Genomic DNA, 22,529 nt, shown 5'->3' with positions numbered 1-22,529 from the left:
TCTCTCTCTCTCTCTCTCTGTGTCCTTTTCTTTCTCTCTGTAATTCCTCCTCTCTCTCTGTGTCCTTTTCTTTCTCTCTGTAATTCCTCATCTCTCGCTGTGCTTCACAGAACACAATCATCTGATAATGACCGAGAGAGAGTTGGCACGCAAGGAGGCGTGTCAGTCTGTGAAACTATATATTTTTCTCACCCTCCTCCCCTTTCCATCTCTCTGACCTCTCACTATATCCCTAGCTTCAATGGACAGAGTGAATGGTAGAGGGGTAATCCTTGGCCACGAGTTCAAATACAGCGCTCCCTCTCACAGAGCTGCCAAACACTGGCTCACATGGCCCAGGGAACCACACACAGATAACCACACACAGATAACAACATAACTTAAGATGATGAAAATGGTGACGATTTCAGCATTATCATCATACAAATTCTGATTGGTTGAACTACAGTAAGAGTAGGTAATACAGTTCTGACCTTCAATTATGTTTTAAGTAACTAAACAAGAATAAAGTAAGGTTCTTCCCAACAGCCTAGTCACAGACAGASGTCWCAACCCTGTCAAATTATACAACGCCTGTGYTTCCCAATACTWCCATTTTTTTTAGGAATGTTTTTCCATTARCCAAAATAATCAGCCACGAAAACACAGCAATACAGGCCTTTSTTTCCCTTTTCCTTTAACCTATCAGTATACAATGTACAGATATGTCTACAGTGGGGTGGAAATCTGTCACTTTGAAGGACAGTTCCACCAAATCCCTTTGGACAATATGTTCCCACTATTCTAGTGAGGATCCCGATCAAAACAGATGACTATTAATAACATGTTGCCAACTAAAAATACACCAAATACAAAACAGAGGAGGCTGTTAATAGTTGCTTCCTCTGAAGTAAACACCTGCCCAATATGGAAATGGACAGATTTACAATGTAAAACACTGTACAAAACAATTGTCAAATAATTAAGAGGCAAGGCATTTTCAAGTGTCTACTATCTGCATGTCTCTAACAGAGCACTTTAAAACASTGTAAACAGACATTATTCCACTGCGACATAAACAATATCATATATGTTTGTGGTTTGTCAACTATGAACAACAGCAGGTTATGTCTAATGTCCATGATGCTACCATTTATGGAAGCRTGTGCGCAAATTTCAAAACAGTTATATCGGTTAAAACAGCAAGAGTATTATGATCAAATTTGTCCAATACAAAAATGTGTATTTTGGCAACTTATTTAATGCAAAACAATTATCACTCACCGTTTTATTCGCCTTTTTGTAGTTGTAAAGAAATTCTGCAKATTTCCATTCAGGACCACCTGATTGCTTTTCTTCYTATATGAATTTGTAACACAGGAGGTAGCCAGCCTACTGTAAAGTGTCCGGGACGGGTYCCCTCCTCTCGCTCTGTATGCCCGTGCGCTGGCTCGCACCGGGATATTACCCTCGTTGACTGACTGCTACCGGCCACGTCTCGTKGTGCGCTCTGACTGGCTCCTTCTCCCTCGCTCTCTCCAGTAACAACTGGCTACTTCAAATATCCCRTACATGTGTGGTGTTGTGACAGTWAAACTAATGGTGTGACAGTAAAACMAATACATTCTGCATATGATTTTATTGTCTAAAGTTTAAATGTAAAGTGGAGAATATTGGTCATACAACGTCAATGSGCAAAAGCAAAAGGCATTGCGAAATGGGTAGGTTGCTCAGCAGGAAAAACATATATTGTTACCTTCATTTCTGGTGTCATTAATAATGTAAATGTTTGTCATGCAAATAAAAGGTAATTGTGCAGGAGGCTTGTGTGTATGTATGTGTAGGCTCTGTGTGTGTGTTTACTAATACTTAATCTGTTTTAATCTCGGTCAAATTCACCAAGGCGTGACCTATGACGTCATATCATAGCCTCTGTCATCTAATGCAAATAGGATCAGACAGCCAGCAGCGCACCGGAAGGTGATGGAAAGGAGGTTAGGGGCTGAAACCAAGGATGTCATATCATGACGCCGGGCAATAAAGCATTCACTTTTCTCTGGCTAAAGTTAGCAAATGAATCACATAGTGTACAATCATAATAAGGAGTAAATGATCACGTCACTYTGCGAATTAGATATGAAGGATTAATAGYCCTACCAGTGATTCAATASATTAGCTGTGGTTTTGTACCGTTATGCTACTGGTCCATCTAGCCGTCTGTCCTTGCATAGTGTGAGAAAGGTACACTGATTGTAATTGATRGATGGAAAATTCTCTCCAGGCAGCGAGAYAGAGAAATAGAGAGAGAGAGAAATGTGTACATGGGAGGGAGAGAAGGGGAGCGGGAAAGATAGAGGAGAGAGAGAGAGTGTACATGTCATGAGAGAGAGAGGAGAGCAAGAGAGAAAGAGATGGAAGAAATACTTCATTATTGCCTCTAACAGCTTTTGAATGTGAAAGTTCATGATCAGCACAGCAAAGAGAGAGAGAAGGGAGGCATGGTTTTATGAAACAGTTCAATTCAGTGGCATAGACAGAAATTAGGTGGTGGGTGCCCCCCCCAAAATGTTTAGATGTGTTAACTGTGATAAAGGCACTGGGTTATGAGCTGTCTTGTTTGCTAAATAAACAAATGACATAGGCAGTGGCATGGTGCATATAGCCATAGAAGCACAGTGACATATGCTTCAATGCAGTCATATTTGTGGCATATTGGGGTTGTGGCTTTCAGTTAGTTATTTTTGGCAACCCATACTGTGAGAGTGAACGTCATTACAGTTCATCAAATATGACTAACCCAGTGCACTGCTTGCTATGAATTCTATCTGATGGCATTTGCATGTTTAAGTTAAAAGACAAAGAATGTCCCTTTTGGAACACTGACAAGTAAACACCATCCTTTAATTTTTTCATCTCAATCTGATTGGGTGGGCCTGTCTCCCAGCAGGTGGGCCTGCACCCACCTAGGCCCACCCGTACCTACGCGCCGGGTTTAATTAAAATATACATCCCATCATTCAGAACATGCTTCCCCTAAAGATGTGTAATTGGCATTTCCAGCCCAAGGGCAGGCTATGCTTTTTTATAGGGTGTTTCTATGGGTAGAGTAGAGGGAGGGTGCTTTAGCAACACATAACCACCAGAGAGCAGATGTCAGCCATTTTTGCAATCATCACCAAAGTGCTTGCAGCAACAAAGGAGTTTTGGGCTTATATTTAATTTTTTCCCCCTTTTCCTCCCCAATTGGTAGTTACAGTCCTGTCCCATCTCTGCATCTCCCGTACGGACTCGGGAGAGGTGGCCGGCTGCAACACAGCCTGGGATCGAACCCGGGTCTGTAGTGACGCCTCAAGCACTGCGATGCAGTGCCTTAGACCGCTGCGCCACTCGGGAGGTCGAGGTTTGGGATTTAGATCATGCATGATAGTATAAACTACCCAACAGGGAATCTAAGCACTATTTCCCTCTGCCTTGGGAGAAAATGCAATTTATTTGATCATTTCATGTAGCTTTCCTCTCTGGGCTTGTTTCAGAGTATAAGGGTTTCTTTTTTGTGATTGTCAAGTGATTTGACACTAAATATATTGCATCCTACACCAATACTATTATTATTACATAACTATTACATTAAAATGATCATAATAGATAGTTAAACTACAGTTACATTGAATAAATGCTTTATAACCGTCTCAGCATCTGGGAGAAAGAAGACAAGACGGATATGTCCAATAGTTCCACTGATCTGCTCATCACAGTGATGGGGACCATCTCCCTCCTCTGCAGTAAGACCTTGGCTGCAGAGATAACATTCCACATGGGCTCACTAAAATTCTGATCTGGGACAAAGAGATTCAGGCCCAGTAACAGTTTCTAGATTTTGTCATGGTCACAGAATGTCCAAATCAAATGCTCCAGGATTCAGGAGGAGGAGGAGAGACCATCTTGGTTCAATCTGTGGCTTTGAGGTTCTCCAGACTTCACTGCCTGTCAAAAGASACTAGAAACGTCATATATAAGTGATTCAGAGGCGCAGGTTAAACTGTTCCTCCCTTAGAGCAGCCATTAGCAGTTCATATGACTCCTGTGGGAAGCCACATCCAACACGATCTCACAAACTCACTGCTATATATGATGTTCGTCCAAAAGACACAAACATCGATTTGCGAGGCTGCAGTCAAACGTCCAATACTGCTGTCAACCTTCCCTCAGAGACGGCCAACCATCACTGTTGACTTGACTAAATGACAGTAGCAATTGAGGACGGCGAAAAACGACTACCAGTATGGAGGTAACTCTTCCGTGCCATAAAGATCTAGACCGATTGGCAGAGGCCAGACCGCTGAAAGAAATATCGGCATCTGTTGTGCTGGTAAATGACAACACATAAAACCAAAACAACCTGCTCTGTGGATTAAGTTGAAAGTGAAACATCTGTTTAGAGTCCTTTACATAGGGCCTGTGTGGCCGGAGGGGGATCAATAATCATCCGAGCACTGGCTAATGCAGCCGAAGGGAACAACCGTTTGTTCACGACAGAAAAACGATGTCCCCCATTTTAATTATTAGTATGGGAAGCTGGCCAACCAGTGGGCCCAACTTTGTCAGTCAGTCGTTGAGAGAAACAGAAAAATTAACTTAACATAATGAAGGTATAGCGCAAAGGACAGCACGAAAACCGGAGTTATTATTTGGTGTATTTTAATTCTTGGTCATGAGCAGGCTACTGAATTACTTCCCTTGTAACTACCGCTCACAGATGTGATATAAGAAAATAAAAAACCTGTTTTCCAAGGAGAGGTTGTGTGTGTGATTTCAAGCTCAGTTGAACCTCTGGAACTCTCAGCAGTAGCCACAAAGACAACGACAGAAGGATTGTGGGTTCAATGAAGAGCTTACACCTACTTACATCTGGGCTACGACAACACTTGGAATGAATTACAATACGATCATCCACACACCTGACTTACACTGCCTACAAACACACAATGGATGAATTACATACATCAGACACACACCGTGACTTAACCATTTGCCTACCACACACACTGATGAATTACATTCAGACACACACCTGACTTACATGCTGCCTACACAACACGCTGGATGAATTACATCAGACACACGACTGACTTACATCCATAGACTAACTACAACAACACCTGGCGAGAATGAACTACAATAATCAGACACCACCACCTGATTACTTACATCTTGCCTACACAACACTGGGTATCGATAATACATCAGACACACACCTAGCTTTTAACACTGTCCTGACCCAACACACAATGGAAATTAGCTGGTGACACACACTTGACTGTCATGGCTCCTCGAACATGATTGACATACATAGACACCACATTCGACGACTTACATCTGGTCTAACACAACACTGGAATTGAATTACATAACAGACACACACTGCACTTACATCTTAGTCTACAACAACAATGGTGAATGAATTACATCAGACAAACACCCTAGACTACATTGGCTACACACAACTATTGAGACAACATACATTTTACAGAGCACACACCCATTGACCTTCACACTCTGCGCTACACACAACCACTGGTGCGCCATTGCGGAATGAAAGTACATATCAGACACACACTTCTGAGCTTACCATCTGCTTGGCTACACAGACACTGGATGAATTACATCAGACACACCACCTTGACGGTCTAAGCTGAGCCTACACAACAGCTGGAATGCATATTCTAACATCAGACCACACACGCCTGTAACTCAACATCTTAGCTCTACATACAACAATGGCACACCTTATGAATTACATACCATCAGGAGCACAGCCTGACTTACATCTCCTCACTCTTATCAAACAGATGGCACATGATACTGTACATCGAAAATACTTACTACTTACACATACACGATGATACGGCACATTCAACACACATCTTCTTACACCGAACACACACTGCCATTGAATTACATCAGACACACACCTGACTTACATCTGCTACCACGAACACTGAGATTGACGGTTGATACATCATACATCAACACACACGTCTGACTTACCATACAACATGGTGAAACATACATCGACCACACCTGGATTACACTTCGGTGCGTAACTACACAAGACTTGGCATGAATTTACATACAAGACCTACCACTACCTTTGACTTCTATACATCTGGCTTTACACACACAACGTGGAATACAATTCATCAGAGACACACACCTGACTTACAATACTGCATTACACACACACTGGATGAATTACATCACATCATGACACAACACACGTAACATTAACATCTGGGCGTACACAACACTGGATGAACATACGATGCAGACACACACCTGACTCGACATCTGGCATACACAACACTGGATGAATTAATACATCAGACACACACCTGACTTACATCTGTCTACACAACACTTGGATGAATTACATACCATCAGGACCACACACCGACTTACATCTGGCTACAAACACTGATGACATTACATACATCAGGACACACACTTGACTTACATCAGAAACAATACGATGACTGTTGGCTGTCATGAAATACCTGAAATATAATGTCTGTTGTCGTTATCATGCGGTCATGACAGCGTAGTACCACTGTGAACAGCTGCCTCAAGGATATATTCCCCACCTAGCCCCTCTCCCTCCAGTTCTCCCCCCCTAGCCCCTTCTCCCTCCAGTTCGTCCGCCCCTAGCCCCTCTCCCCCAGCTTCTCCCGCCCCTAGCCCCTCTCCCTCGTGCCCCCTCCTCGCCCCTAACCCCTCCTTCCTTCTTTGGCGATGCCGTGCCAGGTATTTGTTCAAATTCCTCACACCCTGCGGGGCTAGGTATGTCCCCCCACCCTCCCTCTCTCTACTTCTCGTCTTTACGACCTGTCTCAGTCTGTCTTGTGTTCTCTTGCTAACACATGTATGGGACATCAAGACCAGACCTCAGCATTGGTATCCCATACAGTAATCATGCTAAGAGGCGTACAGTGCACAGGTTAATACTCAATAAGTACCACACACAACCAGGTCAATGTGGCTGAGTTGCTAGGGGCATAGTGGTGCTGGCAGAACAAGATGGTGGTTTCAATTCCCGCGCACAAGCCTGAATGTGAGTTAGAAGTTTCTTCTATGCTTAATGACCAAATCATTGCTATTTAAACTTGTTTCTGACATGGAAATATGTTGTTAGAGGCACTGGCTGCCTTACTGTAATTCAGACTTCCCACCACCATATAAAGCTCTCTCTGTGTGTGTGTGTGTGTGTCTGTGTGTGTGTGTGTGTGTGTGTGTGTGTGTGTGTGGTATTGACATTGACATTGGGACAAAGTTGAAGTGCGTTAGTTATTGCAGCGCTCCCCGAAATGACAGAAATTAACGACGTCTCACTGGTGTGTCAGCACGTCTGCCTCCTGGTCTGTTTCACTGGAGAGCCTCATATTTTTCCTGGAAGATACTAGAACTAACACGCATATCAAGACCAGTGTGTATGTGTAATCTAGCTACTTATTCAATATACAGTATGTTGCGGCAGAACGTTGCTGATTGTAGTTCTGTCTGGTGCAATTGAGGATTGATTCCTTTTGGAGTCGATAAAGTTACATTTTAAAAATGTTATCATTTAGCAGATGCTCTTATCCAGAGCATCTGGTTCAGCAATTAGGGTTAAGTGCCTTGCTGAAGGGCATATCCACATAATTTCACCACCTGGTTGGCACTGTGATTCGAACCAGGAATCTTTCCGTTACTCGCCCAACTCTGCCGCCCTTTACCTTATCTTAATCAGTCCCAATTGAGTGATTGACTTTGTAATTGAAGAAATCGTGATCGTCATCGTGATTCTTACTGGAAGGTGCATGTTCAGTAAACCCTAGTAACGTAATGTCTGTAATGAAGAATGTACAATTGAGTTCATTCATAGCAACAATGTTTGTACAATATGTATTGTACTCTAGTCTAGTGTACTCAACATTGGTTTTGTTCTTGTGTTGTTAATTTTTGTGTTATGTTGTTATAAAGTAATTAAGCCTACTGTTTATTGCACTGGCAGGATAAATATTGCATAATTAATTTCAAAGTGATTTACTGATTCACAGTGAATAGCATTAGTATATCTTGGCCTAGGCTATGAGGAAGCCAGATACTGTATTTTTTAAATACATTTTATTTAACCTTTATTTAACTAGGCAAGTCAGTTAAGAACAAATTCTTATTTTACAATGACGGTCTACCCCGGCCAAACACTCCCTTAACCCGGGCGACGCAGGGCCAATTGTGCGCCGCCCTATGGGACATTTAAGTATTTGTAGTAATATAACATCCTATATAAAATAAAATAGCTTTTTATTTCAGTAAAGGGTTCGTAAGATAAATATGTATTTGACTTTAAAAGGGATGTTCTTGATCTCTTAATTGAAAGGTTGGTATTATTTTTACCCTCCAAAAGTAATCTTTTTGCTGAGTCATCTCATCAGAATGCCAGATCCCCAGCTTTTCCTCCTCTTGGAATCACAGCTGAGACCAAAGCATCCAGCTGATATAAATCTATAATGATATACTTTATGGAGGACTTTTAACATTTAGACATCATGGTAATACATCCCTGACTCATTGGCATCTGCAATGTACTGCAGTCTGATTCTGAGATACCATTTATGGTCAAATGCTTGAATTTTGTGGGGAATTTTTTTCAGGACCTGGCTCAAAAATATTGAACCTATTATATCAAAATATTGAATTTTCACATGCATGATCGTGCAACAACACTGTTCAACCCTCACCTTTTCTTTACAGCAAATACAACTAATCTGAAAACGCACATAGTAACACAAGAAAGCCCAATTCAAGTGTAAAGGAGCCCATTATTTTTACCATAATATGAAATGTTATGTTAGGCTGTAAATACAGAACACTTCATATGAACCTAAAGTATTGAAAGACACACTCATTCAAGCAAGCAATGTTACATTTCCAAATGGATTCATTATTTCAATTTAGAATAGAATAAATATTATCTAGATATGCATTAGGGAAGCTTGAAGAGTGTCCAAACTTTCACCATTTGACAATAACCATTTACTGTAAGGACTTGATTATAGGCTGCATGAATGACAGCTATAATAGTTACTTTAACCACGACCTTTAATAACTGACTAATATAACCAGATGTCCAATATAATAAATAAAACAAACCACAACAAATGTTCAGCCAAAATATGGAACTCTATGTGCCACCAATGAAGTGAAAGACCTCTCTCTCTCTCTCCCTATCATTCTCTCCATCTACGCTGTGCGCGCGTCTGTTTCTCCTCCTTCCCCCTCCCGTGGACTCGTAGACTGGGCCGCGGGGGCGAGGGCCACACTATGAGGAGGGAGAGGAGAGGAAACATAGCATAGCGAGGCACAAAGTTAGGAGGAACAGCTTTAGATCCATCAACCATCACCTGTCTGACAACGAATAATAAAGAATTGAGGATATCTATTTTTTCTATAGACAAAAACTGGACCAACTATAGGCCTCTGTGGATTTTTGAATGGAAACTGAATCGGACGTTCAGACAAATTAAATGGATGATGATGTTATTTGCAACTAACGGAATTGGATTGAATAAGGTAAAGACAACTCAACAGATTATATAGCCTACTTCAAAAATGTGTATTTGTTGTCTTGGCTAGAGCAGTCTGTAATAAAGAGCTCTGGTCTTGGATATCCACTTCTGTGGAAGAATTGTCTAATGGTGGGTGGATACGCTACCTATTCATCTGACCATTTAGCCTAAATTATTATTATCAATAATTAACAAGTCATCATTAGGCCTACTCTACTCTTCAGTCAGTCTTTTCAGATATGTTTATGTCACTGTGTTTACCGTAGGCATTGGCCTGTTTGTCAAAATTTGTATTAAATTCAAACGTAATTTATATTCTCTGACAAAATGTTATATTTGGAGCTTGCACAAATATTTTCACAAAATAATACCTGTCACCTACAATTAGAAGGCATAGCCTATTCGTTTTAGATTATGATGTGGTAGCCTTGGCCTGATATTTTTAGAAAACAAAATTAGGCTAAAATATGAAATATCTAAGTAACAATCTAAGGAAAGAAACCTCCAATAAAAATGCAACCGTCTGAATTAAATGTCCATTTGTTAGAGATATTAACAGAGATGTTATTTTAAGGGACACGTTAAACCTGGTGGGGCCACGGCGGGAGTTCGGCAGGCCCTCCACAGTTCAACAGTAGCTCTTAACCCCGGTACTGGCGGAGGCAACATGTGTCATAAGCTTTTTTTCTGCACTCTAGTTTTACCCCCTCGATCTGCTTTGACGTTACCGCGTACAATTACAATCACTGCAATTACCACTACACGAGAGCTATAAGTTAGGTTGGATAGGTTATTTGGATTCGCCTATAGGAAACCACGTTGCAAACAAGTCTATACTTGTGTGTTTATAACCATTATTAACTTATTATCATTAGCCTAATGTAGATATCGCAATGTTTTGTTTAATGAAACAGTGGGTTTCAAACCTCATTTTATGCCCTAATAAATCACCGATTGTTAAACTAAACATGATATTTTATTGCCTACAGCATGGGTTCTCTCTGTCTCCTGCCTTGCTCTTCCTATCCCCAGCCACAGCGGTGTAGCAAGCCGATGGAATTTCATAAACTGGTGAAGAATATGTTCTGTTAAGTTAAAAATGTGGTGACAGCTTGACGCCGGAGTCTCTGCATTCTCGTGCCCCCGGTGCGCAGACATAAATCTGGAAAGGGCCGAAAAACGCGTCAGCTTGCTTGCCTCATGTTCAACTTCATGAGGCGCGCGGTGAACATTTGTATGTGTCGGTTCCACATTTCGTTTCGTGCCATGAAATTGTTGCCCACAACCAGCGGTGCGACCTTAACAGGAGTGCAGGGGGTTCATCAGTAAATGTATGACCTACAATTGTCTCTACACCCCTACACAGAAAAGCCAGTGTGAAAAAAGCACTATAAACGTATCTAGAATTGAAGCTTTGCCAATACAACGACTTCTATGATGATGCCTTTCTAAATTGCCTCTGTTACTGGGACTACTACACAAATACAATACATTGACAGAACATTAATCCATATGCCAAAAACAAAATGGCCAAAAAGAGGCAGAATACAGTTGTGTGGCAAATCAMTAAATGCTGTAGATGCTTTTCAGAAGGCCATTTTCTGTGTTTCAATGCTAATACATATAACTTTCTCCTCTCCCGTTTCCCTTTCTCAACCATGCTCCCCATCTCTTATGTCTACCCCCCCTACACTCTTACCATTGTCCACCACCAAAACCCTCCCATCCAGCCAAGTGGAATCAAAATAATAGTTCCTCTCCCTCTGACATTTATATAAACCCAGCTAACCTCCACACCACCACCATTTCAGAAGTCTCAACTAAAAAGTATGGATTTCTCTAGCTCCCTGCCTCCCTCACCTTCTCCATTATACACCTCCCCCTTCATCCCCAACTCCTCCTTCCCCTCCGCCTCTCCATACATCTCTCCTTCCCCCAGCCTGGCCTCAACCGCTCTCTTCTGCTCCCTCCTGTCCCTCCTGGCTCTCCTGGGCATTGGGGGGAACCTCTACACCATGGGTCTCCTCATCAGACGCAGGAGAGGCAGAAGGAGGCGAGGATGTTCTAGCAACTGTTTAGGAGGGAGAGGAGTACCGTTACCATCCTGCCTCTCCTCCTCTCCCCCCTCCCTCTCCCCTTCCTCCTCTCCCACCTCCTCCTCCTCTTCCTCCACCTCCCTCCATCTCCAGGTGCTGAGTCTAGCTCTGGCGGACCTCCTCTACCTCTTCACCGCTCCCTTCATCGTGTACGACAGCCTGGCGGCTGACTGGGCGTTTGGGGAGCTGGGCTGTCGCCTCCTCTTCAGCCTGGACCTGATCACRCTGCARGCCTCKATCTACACCCTCACCGCCATGAGTCTGGACCGCTATCGGGCTGTGGCCAACCCCCTGGCCACCTCGTCCTCCCCCTCCTCTGGGCTGCTCCGTGTGGGRCTAGCCTGGGGCCTGGCGGTGGCCCTCAGCCTGCCCATGATGATCACCCTCCACCTGGAGGACGGAGACGACGGACAGCTGTGTGTCCCTGCCTGGGACGAGCAGAGCTCCAAAGTGTATATGAGCGTGCTGTTCTGTACCAGTATGATAGGGCCGGGYCTGGCCATCGGGGCMCTGTATGCTACTCTGGGCCGTCTCTACTGGGTGTCCCAGACCCGGCCCTGGGKCAGTGGTAGTGGGGGTAGCARGTCCTACCCTCCGCGYGCCCCAAGGCCCAAGGTCCTGCTCCTCATCCTGGGGATAGTTCTGGCKTTRTGGGCCTGTTTCTTGCCCTTCTGGGTGTGGCAGCTGCTGCCGCTATACCGGCCCGACATGCTGKGGACAGTACCGGTGGGTACCCAGGTGACGGTGAACCGGATCCTAACGGGGCTGACGTACGGGAACTCTTGCGTGAACCCATTCTTCTACACGCTGCTCACAGGGGGGAAACYACGGAGGAACAGGCAGYCACKGACGTCAGCGAATCWGCTCTGCCGCAAGAGCAGTCCGCAGTAGTGTTCGTGACAACACAGACAGTCCGGTATAATAGACTGCTCTGGGGGCTGGTGGGGGGCTGCTTACAAACTGTCCGATTCAAACACCCCCGTCTCCCCCTGAAATATCAAAGGGCATTTCACTGTGTGATTGTTACTCCATAAGGACTATACCAAAGACAGCACTTTGTATGCACGTTTGTGACTGGACCATATTTCCTATTTGGAGATTAAAAATGTGACGGGCTGAGCGAAAATACCAAAGCTTCAAAACTTGAGAAATATCTCATTGATTGTATGAATTCACAAAAATARATCCACATACGGGCCATGAGMGGAGTKTYACAACAGGGAAGCAGCGMTTGTGTGTTATGTTATCATTTAGTGGCTTTAGTGGACCCGCGCATTTCCAGTAAAATGACACACTTCTATCAGTCTGGAATGCCATCAAAGAAAATGTTTTGCTTTTGAACAGCAACTGATTGTCACTGGCCATGACATATTTGGAGATTTTTCTTTAAAAAATTGTTTATTGACACAGAGAATGATGTTTGATGGGGTAGAGAGGACCTCGTTTCATGGACCCTTAAAGTTTGATATGCACCCCTAAAGTCAGAACTTTTTTTATTAGCAATACCTGCATGTTGGGTTTGGACTTTTATTTGTAATGAACTCTGCAATGCTTTGCATGGTGACGATGACGCCTGTATTTATATCCAGTTTGGTGTGTATAATATGATATAATATATCAAATAAAAACATGCTTTATATACTAGAGTCTATGTCACAGGTTTTTTGTTCCCTAGAGGAGAGGATGTGTTCCTCCTGACCCCTCAGAAAAGGACACAACATAACTGAAAACACAGATCTCATACCCACGGTTTTATGGTATTTATGACAATAGCAGACGAGGGGAGAGAAAGAGGGATGGCCAGAGAGAGAGAGACAGTGAGAAAAAGAGGGACGGCCAGAGAGAGTGAGCAAAGAGATGTAGAGGGAAGGAGGGGAACAGAAGGCGAGAAGAAGGAGCGACAGAAAAAGAGAGAAAAAAGCAGAGAAGGACAGGCCAAGAAGAAAGTGCTGAGTGGAAAAATCCCTGGATTTGAGTTTGCACTCATACTTTTATTTGTGTGTCTGTGTCAGCGTGTCTGTAAGTCTCTCAGGTCTTCCCCTTCCCTGTGTGTGTTCGTTGGGCAGCCTCTCTCTCTGTGTCTCCTTGTAGCAACAGCGTGTCTGTCTGTGTCTGACTCAAACACTGACTGTACTGTACACCCAACAAAACCCTGTGGCTCTTTGATGCAGATGAGCAAATATTGTTGTTTGACAGAGAGGAGTGAGGTTGGGGGGATAGGGGGCTGGGTGGGGGGGATAGGGGACTGGGTGGGGGGGATAGGGGGCTGGGTGGGGGGGATAGGGGGCTGGGTGGGGGGGATAGGGGGCTGGGTGGTGGAGGTGTACATATGTGAAGGAGTTTGTTTAGAAGTATTGCGTGGGTGCATTTAAGAGAGGGGAGAAGAACAATGGACTTGTTGACGCATGTCACGCTACTAATCAGTGGGAATAGGGGACAGGTGTGTGTAATGAAAGTTCCGGAGGGATCCGTGACAGTAACACCCCCCCGACGTGCTGCACCAGCAGCGCAATGACACTGGCCTCGAGGACGATCACAGGAACGCAGTGCGGATCGTTCAGGACTCTATGCAGCTGCCGAAGTTGCGTCGTCGTCAGACAGGCCAGTTGCCGCTGTCGAAGTTGCGGCGGCGTCGGATGGACCAGTAGCGTCGGACGGACCAGTTGTGGCTGCGTCGGATGGTCCAGTTGTGGCTGCTGAAGTCGCGTCGTCGGACGGACCCGTTATGGCGACGTCGGGCGGCCCATTTGCAGCTGCGGAAGTTTCAACCCTGTGTTTTTGTTACGTATTTGTTTGGTCTTTGTCCCGGTGCCCTTACACGGCACGCCGTAATTTGGGCTTAATATAAAACCCTATTACGCATTCCTGCACCTGTCTCCCAAATCTCTTCATACCAACGTGACATTGCAGGGCTAGAAAAATGGAGGTAATCAAACTAAAGTATATAGAGATACCATGTAGCATACCTTTTAAATATACAGTGCATTCGGAAATGATTCAGACCCCTTGACTTTTTACACATTTGTTACGTTACAGCCTTATTCTAAAATTGATAAATGTTAAAATCTTCATCAATCTACACACAATACCCCATAATGACAAAGCAAAAAAAATAAATTATACATTTTTGCCAATTTATTAAAAAAAAAAAGAAATATCACATTTACATAAGTATTCAGACTCTTTACTCAGTACTTTGTTGAAGCACCTTTGGAAGAGATTACAGCCTCGAGTCTTCTTGGGTATGACGCTAAAAGCTTGGCACACCTGTATTTGGGTAGTTTCTTACATTATTTTCTGCAGATCCTCTCAAGCTCTGTCAGGTTGGATGAGGAGTGTCGCTGCACAGCTATTGTCAGGTCTCTCCAGAGATGTTGGATCGGGTTCAAGTCCGGTCTCTGGCTGGGCCACTCAAGGACATTCAGAGACTTGTCCCAAAGCCACTCCAGCGTTTTCTTGGCTGTGTGCTTAGGGTCGCTGTCCTGTTGGAAGGTGAACCTTCGCCCCAGTCTGAGGTCCTGAGTGCTCTGGAGCAGGTTTTCATCAAGGATCTCTCTGTACTTTGCTCCGTTAATCTTTTCCTCGATCCTGACTAGTCTCCCAGTTCCTGCCACTGAAAAACACCCCCAAAGCATGATGCTGCCACCACCATGCTTCATCGTAGGGATGGTGCCAGGTTTCCTCCAGATGTGACGCTAAGCATTCAGGCCAAAGAGTTCAATTCCTTGGTTTCATCAGCCCAGGTGACTCATGGTCTGAGTCTTTAGGCCTTTTGGCAAACTCCAAGTGGGCTGTCATGTGCCTTTTACTGAGGAGTGGCTTCCTTCTGGCCACTCTACCATAAAGGCCTGATTGGTGGATGCTGCAGAGATGGTTGTCCTTCTGGAAGGTTCTCCATCTCCACAGAGGAACTCTGGAGCTCTGTCAGAGGGACCATTGGGTTCTTGGTCACCTCCCTGACCAAGGCCCTTCTCCCCAGATTGCTCAGTTTGGCTAGACGGCCAGCTCTACTCTAAGCTTACTCTAAACTTCTTCCATTTAAGAATGATGGAGGCCACTGTGTTCTTGGGGACCTTCAACACTGCAGACATTTTTGGTACCCTTCCCCAGAACTGTGCCTCGACAGAATCCTGTCTTGGAGCTCTATGGACAATTCCTTCGACCTCATGGCTTGGTTTTTGCTCTGACATGCACTGTCAACTGTGGGACCTTATATAGACAGGTGCGTGCCTTTCCAAATCATGTCCCATCAATTGAATTTACCACAGGTGGACTCCAATCAAGTTGTAGAAACATCTCAAGGACGATCAATGGAAACAGAATGCACCGGAGCTCAATTTCGAATCTCATAGCAATGGGTCTGAATACTTTTGTTTTTTATTTGTAATACATTTGCAAACATTTCGAAAAACCTATTTTCGCTTTGTAGTTATGGGGTATTGTATGTAGATTCAAGAGGATTTTTATTTATTTAATCCATTTTAGAAAAGGGCTGTAACATAACAAAATGTGGAAAAGTCAAGGTGTCTGAATACTTTCTGAATGCACTGTATGTAATAATTGACATGTTTAAAACTGATTCCATTAGTCCCAAACTATTCTAATAATCTCATTATTTGATTCAATACAACGTTTAGTCATAACATCCTATTGAAATAATATAATAGAAATATCAATTTATATCAGTTATATCACCATACTATGGTTCTGTCCTCTGTATGATGTGACCATTAACTCCAGAGTTAAAGAAACAGGGACAGAAGGACACTTTATTCAATCCCAGTCCCTCAGAAATATTCTCCTTTAGATGAATGGTTGAGTGTCAACACAGATCCATCAAGTAGGGTTTTACATTTAATTACAGGCCTGTCTAATATTACATTACTGATGAATGATGTTTTTCCTCTGTCCATTCAAATCATGTGGCATTCAAGGACATAAGGGAGTGGTTGAAATGTACACAATTGTTACCCGGAGGAAAATTGAGGATGGTTGTACTTTTTTAAGGGGAGGGTTTAATATTTGTTTTATTTAGTCCAGGGGAGGGTCATGTAATTTGTAATTAATTAAATGTCATATTGCTCAGTGTTTGAGAATTAGTTGCTTATTATATCTCGATGTGTGTCCAATGCTGCCCCTCATACCTGATTCTCTGCTGGGCGCGCAATAGAGTCCGTCTAGTGTGGTCTCAATCAAATGATCCATACCCTATACTATAGGCTATATGAAGAGCATGCTCTGAGAATCACAGGGCAAAGTTACAGTGCCTTCAGAAAGTATTCACACCCCTGGACTTATTCCACATTTTGTTGTGTTACAGCCTGAATTCTAAATGGGTTAAATAGATTGTTTACTTTCACCCATCTACACACAATGCCCCATTATGACAAAGTGAAAACATGTTTTTAGAAATTTTTGCAAATTTATTGAAAATTAAATACAGAAATCTCATTTAGATAAGTATTCACACTCCAGAGAAAATACTTTATAGAAGAACCTTTGTCAGTGATTACAGCTGTGAGTCTAACTAGGTAAGTCTCTAAGAGCTTTGCATACCTGGAATGTACAACATTTGCCCATTATTCTTTTCAATATTCTTCAAGCTCTGTCAAATTGGTTGTTGATCATCGTGAGACAACCCTTTTCAAGTCTTGCCATAGATTTTCAAGTAGATTTAAGTCAAAACTATAAATCGGTCACTGATAAACATTCCGTCTTCTTGGTAAGCAACTCCAGTGTAGATTTGGCATTGTGTTTTAGGTTATTGTCCTGCTGAAAGGTGAATTAATTTCCAGGGTGTGGTATATGTCACACCCTGATCTGTTTCACCTGTCCTTGTGATTGTCTCCACCCCTCCAGGTGTCGCTTATTTTCCCTGGTGTATTTATCCCTGTGTTTCCTGTCTCTCTGTGCCAGTTCGTCTTGTATGTCTTTCAAGTCAACCAGTGTGTTTTCCCGTACTCCTGCTTCTATTCTCTTTTTGCTAGTCCTCCTGGTTTTGACCCTTGCCTGTTTTCTGAATTCCATACTGCCTGACCTCGAGCCTGCCTGACCTCGAGCCTGCCTGCCACTCTGTACCTCCTGGACTCTGAACTGGTTTTGACCTGTCCACGACCATTCTCTTGCCTTCCTCTTTTGGATTGATTAATAAATATCAAAGATTCAAACCATCTGCCTCCCGTGTCGGCATCTGGGTCTCGCCTTGTGCCCTTATAGTGGAAAGCAGTCTGAACCAGGGTTTCCTCTAGGATTTTGCCTGTGCTTAGCTCTATTCCGTACATTTTGTATCCTAAAAAACTTGTCATTCCTTAATGATTACAAGCATTATCATAACATGATGCAGCCACCACTATGCTTGAAGATATGGAGAGTGGTACTCTGTAATGTGTTGTATTAGATTTGCCCCACACGTAACACTTTGCCTTCTGGACAAAAAGTTAATTGCTTAGCCACATTTTTAGCAGTATTACTTTAGTGCCTTGTTGCAAACAGGATGCATGTTTWGGAATATTTTTATTCTGTACAGGCTTCCTTCTTTTTACTCTGTCAATTAGGTTAGTATTGTGGAATAACTACAATGTTGTTGATCCATCCTCAGTTTTCTCCTATCACAGGCATTAAACTCTGCAACTGTTTTAAAAATCACCATTGGCCTTATGGTGAAATCCCTGAGCCATTTCCTTCTTTTCTGGCAACTGAGTTAGGAAGGATACCTGTATCTTTGTAGTGACTGGGTGTATTGATACACCATCCAAACTGTAATTAATAACTTCACCATGCTCAAAGGGATATTCAATGTCTGTTTTTTTGTGTGTTTTTTTTACCCATCTACCAATAGGTGCCCTTCTTTGTGAAGCATTGGAAAACCTCCCAGGTCTTTGTGGTTGAATCTATGTTTGAAATTCACTGTTTGACTGAGGGTCCTTACAGATAATTGTATGTGTGGGGTACAGAGATGAGGTAGTCATTCAAAAATCATGTCAAACACTATTATTCCATGCAACTTATTATGTGACTTGTTAAGKACATTTTTACTCCTGAACTTATTTAGGCTTGCCATAACAAAGAGGTTGAAAACTTAATGGCACAAGACATGTCAGCTTTTTATTTAKATTTATTTGTAAACATTTAGAAAAATATAATTCCACTTTGACATTATAGGGTATTTTTTAAATACAGGCTGTAACACAACATGTAGAAAAAGTCAAGGGGTGTGAATACTTTCTGAAGGCATTTTCTAAGAAAATGTACTTCCTTCCCGTGTTTTGTGCTGCTGGGATGGTGCAAAACTAGGCTATACTGTATTACACACAGCAATGGATAGGCTATCCCAAACATGAGCCCTGGCCTGCCCTGCTCTTGCTGATGTAGACATAAAACTTTTTTTTTTTAAAGAAGCAATATCTGTGCGCACGGACTAGGCCTACTGATGTTCTGTTCCGTTTAGGAGGGAGAGCGCGAAGACGAGGAGGACTGGAGTTAAGCTTGCAACAGCTATAATTTATTTTAAATGAAAACGAAATATTTTGTTGCCCATAGTGAAGCTATTTGTCGGAGCTATTGACCTCACAATAAGCCAGATTTGACTAATTTACATAATTTACATTACTATGAAGCGGCAGCATGGACAGTGGATGGGTGCTGAAATGCTAATTCGAGAAGGCCTAATTAATTTAAACAGTGTTGATATTAATTTGACTTTAGGCTACTAACAACAAGAGGGCTTTGTGTTGGAGCCTATTTCTTCCCTATTCAAGAAATAAGAGGTATGTCTACCTGTTTGATAGACAAAATTAGTCTACAATCCATAGATTTTATCAGCCAATTTCTTCAGTCACCATGCACTCCTTAAATATCTCAGTGTCAGTAAAGGGCTTGATGTGTTAAGTTAAAACCAGTGCTCGAGTTGAGGGGGTATGTGAGGGTATTGTTACTTTTGTTAAAGGATCCGCCCCTTTTRTTRCCAATTTTCGCCTAAAATGACTTTCCCAAATCTAACTGCCTGTAGCTCAGGCCCTGAAGCAAGGACATGCATATTATTGTTACCATTTGAAAGGAAACACTTTGAAGTTTGTGGAAATGGGAAAGGAATGTAGGAGAATACCACAATAGATCTGGTAAAAGATAATACAAAGAAAAAAACATCCGTTTTTTGTATTTTTTTGTACCATCATCTTTGAAATGCAAGAGAAAGGCCATAATGTATTATTCCAGCCCAGGTGCAATTTAGATTTCGGTCACTAGATGGCAGCAGTGTATGTGCAAAGTTTTAGACTGATCCAATGAACCATTGCATTTCTGTTCAAAATATTGTGTCAAGACTGCCCAAATGTGCCTAATTTGTTTATTAATAACTTTATGTTAAAAATTGTGCACTCTCCTCAAACAATCGCATGGTGTTCTCTCTGTAATAGCTACTGTAAATTGGACAGTGCCGTTAGATTAACAAGAATTTAAGCTTTCTGACAATATCAGATATGTCTATGTCCTGGGAAATGTTCTTGTTACGTACAACCTCATGCTAATCGCATTAGCCTACGTTAGCTCAACCGTTCCGTGGACGGGACACAGATCCCGAAGAAGTTTTAAAGAAAATAGCTAAAGCATAGGCCTACCTCTTGTTAGCTTTTGTGGACCTTATTATATACAGTGATCTATAACGACACTTTAGTTTGCAATACTTTATGCTTTAAACAAACTGTAAAATGCCGGGGAAAGTCGTGACTATGATGCATATGGGATATCTTTGGTTTGTCTCTACGACATTCAGAGGATGCACTACAACCTATTGCCGAGGAGACAAAAATGTTACTTTGAAGTAATGTGTAATTCTGTCACTATCAATTGACGTCTAAAATGTCAACAGGCTATTAAACAATACACTAACTCTAAATTAGCAAGCTGGGTAGCCTAAGAAAGAAAAATAATAATTTTGGCTATATTATTATTATTTAATTGACCTTTATTTAACTAGGGGAAACCCATTGAGACCAGGGTCTCATTTTGAAGGTTGCCCTGGGAACAATAAATCAACATAATCAGAATCAAAACAACACAATCAATTTACAATTTCACATTTCAACAAATCAAATTCAAAAGCAGCAGATAAAATTACACATCAATCAAAACAAGTGCATTTCTCCTTCACCACATTCCTCATGAAAGTCCCAACCTGACCCTTCGAGGCCAGAGAGTCAAGCCTCAAAGTGGGCTGCATGTCATTCCATGCGCTAAGGGCACAATAACTAAAGGCAATCTTCCCGAACTCTGTGGAGACCAGAGGAACCTCTAGAACTATTCAGTCTTGAGAGCGAGTCTGGTGGCTTTATTTCCAATTAAGAAGTGAGGTAGCTAGGGAGTTTCTGGAGAACTGTTTTATATACAAATAGCAGCCAATGTTGGGCCCTTTTGGTAGACAGAGACTCCCAGCCAACAGAATTTTATAAAAGGCAATGATGTGTACGAAAATATTGTCCAGTGATATAGCTAAAGCCACCATTTAAGAAATCAATTGTGAAGCATTTGTGACATGCTACAGGCTGGCTGGAGAGCTCAGCATTTCAACTACAGGACTTTAACAACATGCCTATATATTTTGCATTTAGGCTATAAACAATTACTTAATTTTTTTWACTTAGAATTAAATAATAATGAAATGAAAAATGTCTTATTAGACTATAGAGTCATTCTACAATGCCTTTGAATTCACTTTTAGAAACATGAGTTTGGCCAGTCTTTGGTTTGAGGATCATGCGGTGAGCCATGCATGCCTAGTTGTTAATTTAGCCTAACAGATGCTCTTATATTCCCATGCCCTAATCACAGTAAACACACATCTATTTTGTGATAACAACATCATGGAATAAAATAGAATACATTTGTAAATGTACAAGTGCATATACTGTAGGCCTACCTGATGATATGCGGGCGGCTGCTGTGTTAAAAAACAAACCACGTTTTCTCGAATTCATGTATGATCAGATACTTCAGATGTAACTGGTTCTGTTGCGTTCCATTTTTACAGTTGATGGACAACTTTAGCACTGTTCCAAACTTAGACTAGTTTAGACTAAAGTCTAGTTTCTCAGACGGCAAATAAGATGATAGATTGCCGTGCTATTACTATTATGGAGATCTTCTCACCCTTGTCAGCGGTGGCCTGCCAATCACAACTTTCTGCCACTTTGCCATGTAATGCTTACAAAACAAAAAACAGTTTCTAAAACTGCATCTAAGGCTCTGGTCTGTCCTAGGAGTGAGGGTAAACGGTAGACATGTTCTCTGCTATCTACATTGTTTTAATTGTTATTATGGGTATAGTGGAGGGTCACTTGTTTTTTTTAAAGCGTTCAGGGAGGGTCGGGTAAAAATATATTTTACTGAAGGAGGGCCATCCATTTTCAGGTCCGATTTTCTCCAGTTATCATTCATTAAAAATAACGTACAGTCCCTAAAAGTTTTCTCAGTTAGTATTCAGAAAGGCCTAAATGTAACTTAGTGAAGGGGAATCTCAAATCCGCAGAGAGAGTGGACCTACACAGGGGGTAAGGAGGGATCTGGTAAGTCCTGTAACTAAGAGACATATTGGTAACACCTGACCCCTAAAACACTGATGATGAGAAACATTGGTGAGCAGTAGCTCGTTGGATTGGTTGGCTGATGGGCAAACGCCCTTTTCCAGGGTACTTTTATCAACATACACAGCAACAACACCCTCTGGAGACATCCAAAACCAATTAAAGTTAGTTTTGACAGATCGCTATCCACGATAAGTCTCCAATAATTATGTGATGTCAACAAATTACACATTCACGGCGATATGGGTGAACTGTGGAAATTATTGGGACTT

The 22,529-nt window shown here is 42.2% G+C and overlaps 1 protein-coding gene and 1 long non-coding RNA gene across 2 annotated transcripts in view; one reads left to right on the top strand and one right to left on the bottom strand.

Moving 5' to 3' along the window:
• Positions 1-1,809, bottom strand: part of LOC111964828 (uncharacterized) — a 29,914-nt gene extending 28,105 nt beyond the window's left edge. Inside the window, exon 1 of the long non-coding RNA XR_002877444.2 lies at positions 1,264-1,809. This is a non-coding gene — a long non-coding RNA (uncharacterized lncRNA). The remainder of the gene's footprint in view (positions 1-1,263) is intronic.
• Positions 1,810-11,329: 9,520 nt separating this feature from the next.
• Positions 11,330-13,322, top strand: uts2r3 (urotensin-2 receptor 3). The gene has a single exon (XM_023988631.2). It carries the CDS (start codon positions 11,414-11,416, stop codon positions 12,569-12,571), a length of 1,158 nt encoding a protein of 385 aa, XP_023844399.1. The 5' UTR covers positions 11,330-11,413; the 3' UTR covers positions 12,572-13,322.
• Positions 13,323-22,529: the final 9,207 nt, after the last annotated feature.

Source organism: Salvelinus sp. IW2-2015, linkage group LG6.1, assembly GCF_002910315.2.
Source record: "Salvelinus sp. IW2-2015 linkage group LG6.1, ASM291031v2, whole genome shotgun sequence".
Lineage (NCBI taxonomy): Eukaryota > Metazoa > Chordata > Actinopteri > Salmoniformes > Salmonidae > Salvelinus > Salvelinus sp. IW2-2015.
The sequence above is the reverse complement of the archived record's forward strand: the minus strand, read 5'-3'. Positions and strand labels throughout refer to the sequence as shown.